This window comes from Lycium ferocissimum, chromosome 10 (assembly GCF_029784015.1).
Source record: "Lycium ferocissimum isolate CSIRO_LF1 chromosome 10, AGI_CSIRO_Lferr_CH_V1, whole genome shotgun sequence".
Classification (NCBI taxonomy): domain Eukaryota; kingdom Viridiplantae; phylum Streptophyta; class Magnoliopsida; order Solanales; family Solanaceae; genus Lycium; species Lycium ferocissimum.
In genome coordinates, this window is record NC_081351.1 from 32603411 (window position 1) to 32609098 (window position 5688).

Consider the following 5688-nt stretch of genomic DNA (forward strand, 5'->3'; position numbering starts at 1 on the left):
TATTTCCTATTATATGAGCTAATTCATACTACCAAGTAAATTAGTTAGTCCTTTTTTTTTTTCTTTAACATATAATTAGTTAGTCCTCTTTGGTTAATCTGCTTTAAACAACTTTGGCATTTCTTGTTGTTCCAATCACAAACAATAGTTTCGATTTTTTTTTCTTATCTTATTATGAGTCAGTTATGGCTACCTGTCAATAAGTCATCGGGGGCCCTCAGGCGACATGGTTGGAGCTTAGAGAAGGAAGGAATGGAGCTTAGAGAAGGAAGGAAAACTCAAAATTCTTATTGAACAGCTCTATCATCTGTTGAGAAAAATGAAAATGGCTGTTGGGTTTATATGGCCAAGAAAGTTGGCATTTGATAAATTATTTTCTTTTTTCTTTTTAATTTAACATTTGGTAAAAATTATGTTGATCCTACTAAACATAACAATGTTGGTCTCTTAATTATTACTAGTGAATTTTACTTTAGTACTTATAACAATACTTATAAAATCCTACAAAGCACATTAAACCTTCAATTAATTGAAATGATGTTTGTCATTTTTCACAAATTATATATCATTAGACTGCTCAAAAGCCCATGTATAATGTTACTCAATACTTGAGGATAATAAGATTTTAAAAATAATTTAAATATAATAAAATTTCTACTTAATAGGATAAAAATACATATTTTTATTAATTGACAATTAAATGTACTAAGTCGAATATTGTAAGGATCAAATCTTTTTAATAAGTAAAGGACCAAAAATGTTGTTATCCATTTCACACTATGTTGCAAAGGAAAGATGCTTGCAATCTTGTCAAATTGACATCATCAAGTCATCCTAAACCATCTTCTTCAAATTGCAAAGGAAGATGCTTGCTTTTGTTGGTGTTCCAAAAACCATTAGATAGGCACTCCTTTCACCTTGTCAAAGTAAGGAGTGGAGGACATCTAAAGCAAACAAACAAGATTGGCAATTAGCTTTGGTTAAAAGATTTATGGGGACCTCCAATTTATGTGAATGCGTCAATTAGACTATTGGATTTTCTTTTTCTAATCTTATCTGGACCATTGTCTCACCTAGCTTTGTTCAACCAATCTTGTCAACTTTGGTTGACTTGACTGTTGTGTGTAATCCGTGTAAAGTTTTTGGAGTAAAATCAAGTGGATTTATAATAAGTAGTATAACAGTGGTGGTTCAAAATTATTTCTTTAATTAGTTAAAATACGATAAAAATAAAGTTACATCTTATATTTTAAAGTAAGATAAGGAATTTACTTATTAGACATTGGAATCAATACCATGAAAGCACAATCTAAATTAACTAGAGAATATGTTTAAATTAAATACATAAAAAGTAAACTAAATGGTATTCTGATCTAAATTGATGTTGGAAAAAGTTTTCGCGCATTAAGATTCTATACAATTTACTATTAAGAAAATTTTCTTTAGCGCTCTTTTCAGATTTTAACAACTTTCAATTTGTAGTTAAAAGGGGCGTCCTCTTAACCAAGTGATATTCAGTCATTAAAAGATTTTATTGATTCTTTTCGGTGAAAGAAAAGTCATCCTTCTGTAACGAGTTTTATACTCCAAAAACCAACTAGGTAAATCAACATAAAAAGAAGGGCAGCCTGGTGCACTAAGCTCCCTCTAAACTAGGTAAATCTACATAAGTTTTGTTATTCATATATGAGCTGTAGAAATAGACTGTCAAATCTAAAATATATGGACCTATATTTTGGATGATAAAGCTTAATTAGGTAAGACAAACGTTTCAAGATCCTCATATGACCATTTCAGCAAACAATAAGAGCTTGTTTGGCCTAGTGGCTAAAAACTGCTTATTTTAAGAAGTGCTTTTCAAATGGATGTTTTGGTGAGAAGCAGATTGTGTTTGGCTAATTCATTTGAAAAGTGCTTTTGACTGCTTTTAATAAGCAGATTGTGTTTGGCTAATCTTCTTAAAAAAATGCTTTTAGGTGTCAAATTACGAAAAATGACAAATACCAATAAACGTTTTACTACCAAGATTGTTTTACAGAGAGAAATTATTTTAAATATCAATTATGAAAGACTTCAATTAAGTTTTTTCTTTTATTTAATTGAAATTTAACATTACATAATAAAATTTTCAATTAATATAATACATAGATAAAAAAAAAATGATATAATATCAACACAATGATTTAAATATACTATACTAAAAAGCTACAATCAAAATAAAATTCAAAATCATTCCACAAATTTAAATTCAACACAATTTTTTTTATTTATTAGAAATTAATAGATTAATGAGGGATATACCTGGTAAATATGTATTTATGGTAGGGATATTTTTATCATGAAAAATATAATTTTCTGCTTTTGCTTCTGTTTTTTTCAAGTAGCAGAAATTTTCTATTTCTTTCCAGCAGCAGAAAAACTGCTTCTGCCTCTACTTAAAAGCAGTTTTACTAATTGGCCATACCCTCAAATATCCAAGAAAGTATTTTTTTCTCGAAAAAAGCGCTTTTGGCCTAAAAAACGCTAGGCCAAACAAGCTCTAAATGGCCCTCAAGCATATATGTTACTAATTACCAACTTTTAAGAATTTTTTGTAGGTATGTTAAGTTAATGACTAATCTTATTAATTTCATACAAAATTAATGATCAAATATACAGTTAACGCACAATTCAACGACCGAAATCAGAATTTATCTATACCTCGAGGACCAAGAGTGCAATCTTCCCTAAAACCCTCAGTCACTCCAAACTAAATTTATTAATTTCATACAAAATTAAGGATCAAACATATAGTAAAACGTACAATTCAACGGCCGAAATCAGAATTTACCTATACCTGGAGGACCAAAAGTGCAATCTTCCCTAAAACCCTCACTTCAAAATCACCGCAACCATTCACACAGTCTCAAAAATGGCCGACGGCGAAGCAGTATGTGAAGCAGCTAGGAATGGTGACATCAACAGAATTAAATCTCTAATTGATTCCGGCGATGACGTCACTTACTTTGACAAGGACGGACTTACTCCACTAATGCACGCCGCCAAACACGGCCATGCTGACGTGGTAAAAGCTCTTCTAGATGCAGGTGCACCGTGGAATGCCCTAACTCCTTCAAATGTATCTGCTGGTGACTTCGCTATGGATGCTGGTCATCAACAAGCCTTTGACGTTCTTCTCAATTCTGGTACTTACTTTTAACACATAAATTTTGGAGGTGTCTAGATGATAATTTTGTAAGTTGGAGTGTCCAACTGATACAGTGGAGACAAGTTAATGTGTCTAGATGATCATTTTGTAAGTTAAAGTGTTTAATTGACAGTAGAGAACAAGTTTAAAGTGTCTTTCTATGTATTCTGTCTTTTATTTTTGCTAGAAAAATTATGATTTTCTCTAAGACTTGTGTTTGGTTTGAGGTATAAGGAAATATATTGCCAGCGTAAATGCTGTATTACTAATGCAAAGTCTGGTCTAGTTACAACTGTGCATTAATAACATAACTCTTCGTTGTTAATGCACTGTCTGACTTCCTATATTAAACTCCACATAGGTAATAACAGCATAACGTTTGAGAAAAATTATGTTTATTCTAGATAGGATGTGGAACAATATTATGTGCGTCAGAAGTACTTGGATAAGACGATTGACATTACAAAAATACTCTTAATGTAAGGTGACTTGTTTTGGTATCACATTTCCATTCATCTACCAATTCGGAACGAAACAACCTGTTTTCTATCTTAGCTGATTCGTATATCATGCAGAAAATAACATTTGAAAGTAAAAAATTTATGATTACTTTTTTGATTATTTTATTGTAATTATTGCTTCTCTTGTTCCCCAATACGCCCGAGAGTCAACGTTATATCAAAGTTGGAAATTTTGCAGAGTAAAAATCTAGTATCAGAAAGGGCAACTGGAGCCGTTAGTCTTTTTTATACAGTGTGTAGTTCAACTAAAATTTTGAGGTTATTTAGGTTAATGTTACTGATACATGTTTATTATTCAATATATAGCAATCCAGGCAGAATTAATCCTTGGGACAATTGCAAGGAAGGAGAATGTTACAGGGAACTCAGATGGGGACTATTTAGATGATAGAGTTACTTTTAGTGAAGATAAGATTATGGACTCTGATAGTAAGGCTATAATGATGGCTTGGGAGAAGCCATTGATGGAAGCTCACGCGAAGGCTATCTGCTCAAATGGTGGCCACATACTGAATATTGGATTTGGGATGGGCCTCGTAGATACCGCCATACAGCAATATGCACCACTATCACACACTATTGTCGAAGCTCACCCAGAGGTCTATGATCGTATGATACGCGCTGGTTGGGGCGCCAAGGAGAATGTGAAAATCATATTTGGTCGGTGGCAAGATGTCATTTCTGAACTTGAATCCTACGATGGTAAACCTCCACTTCTTGGCATTGCTTGTTCTAATCATGTCCTCTTCCCTACAAATTTTCCCTTTTGGTAAGTTTAGAAATATCACTCTCTCATCATGCCTATGAAGTATAAAGGAGAATATGAAGATATACTACTTCAAGGTTTCACTGCACTTAGTTTGGTGAGGAAAACATCTCATCAACATATGATTTTTAACTATGAAATTGCCATTTTCCCCCTTATATTGTACTGTGAAGTGTCCCAAATCGATAGTTGGTGCGTTGTTCTTGTTGTCATCAATATTATGATTTTACATTATTCTGAAGTTTGTACTGGTGACTGTTGACACATGTTTTTCAAGAGATGTAGGCACTATGCACAATCTTTATTCTTTGATATATCCACTGAAAGGCACAGTTGTACATAAAATTCATTTCCTCTCTAAAAAACTGTATAGGAGGTAGCCAGGCCTTCTCCTAAATGTTTATCTTCATGAGGGAGTAATTTTCTTTCGAGCTCCTTGCTATTGATTTCATATGCTGATTCTTGCTGTTCCGATGACAGTAATGCCTCTCAAAGAACAACATACAATGCTTTATAGCTTTGCTTGCTAGGCAAAACCAATAACCCACATAATAAGAGGCATACCTGCTAAAATGATCAAAGAGTGTCAAGTTGGTTTACTTCTATAATTTGATGAAGCAAAAAGTTATATTTCAATGTTATAATAACCGAACATGTCAGTTAATTATTTAAGCTCGGGTCTCTTTTGCTAGGTTAAAGTTTAGCATCTATCTGTCGCCTTCTTTTTCCTCAGCTTCGTGATTTTCTCTACTCTGTTCTGCAGGCATATTTTTTGATACTTATGGGGAATATTACGAAGATATGCGGGAATTTCATCAACATCTTCCAAGATTATTGAAGCCTGGTGGTATATATTCATTTTTTAATGGTCTATGTGGAGGTAACCCTTTCTTTCATATCGTTTACTGTCAGTTAGTCTCTCTAGAACTTGAGAGTTCGGGATATTCTACGCAGCTGATACCATTACCAGTGAAGGACTGTTTAAGTGAATCAGTGTGGGAGGGTGTTAAACAGAAGTACTGGCAGTTAGATACGTATTACCTTCCTGTTTGTCAGTCTATGAGTGAATCAGAATAATATTTATGGAGCACTGATAATGTGGCATCAGATGAATGCCTCCTAGGATACTCTTCTTTTTTTGTTGTGTATTCATTTTGTAACGAATTTGGTAGTATTTTCACATATTCAATTTTGAGATATTGTTATGCTGCTTA

At 32.9% G+C, this 5688-nt stretch overlaps 1 protein-coding gene across 1 annotated transcript; it reads left to right on the top strand.

The window, feature by feature from the left end:
- Positions 1 to 2816: 2816 nt before the first annotated feature.
- LOC132033454 (protein arginine N-methyltransferase 2) lies at positions 2817 to 5688 on the top strand. The gene is made up of 3 exons (XM_059423432.1): positions 2817 to 3185; positions 4015 to 4410; positions 5238 to 5688. The coding sequence occupies exons 1-3, from the start codon at positions 2912 to 2914 to the stop codon at positions 5549 to 5551; spliced, it is 984 nt and encodes a 327-aa protein (XP_059279415.1). The 5' UTR covers positions 2817 to 2911; the 3' UTR covers positions 5552 to 5688.

Coding starts and splice junctions, on each gene's coding strand:
- LOC132033454 (XM_059423432.1), top strand. CDS start 2,912: ATGGCCGACGGCGAAGCAGTATGTGAAGCAGCTAGGAATGGTGACATC. Junction 3,186..4,014: donor TGACGTTCTTCTCAATTCTG/GTACTTACTTTT, acceptor TTCAATATATAG/CAATCCAGGCAGAATTAATC. Junction 4,411..5,237: donor TGAACTTGAATCCTACGATG/GTAAACCTCCAC, acceptor TCTGTTCTGCAG/GCATATTTTTTGATACTTAT.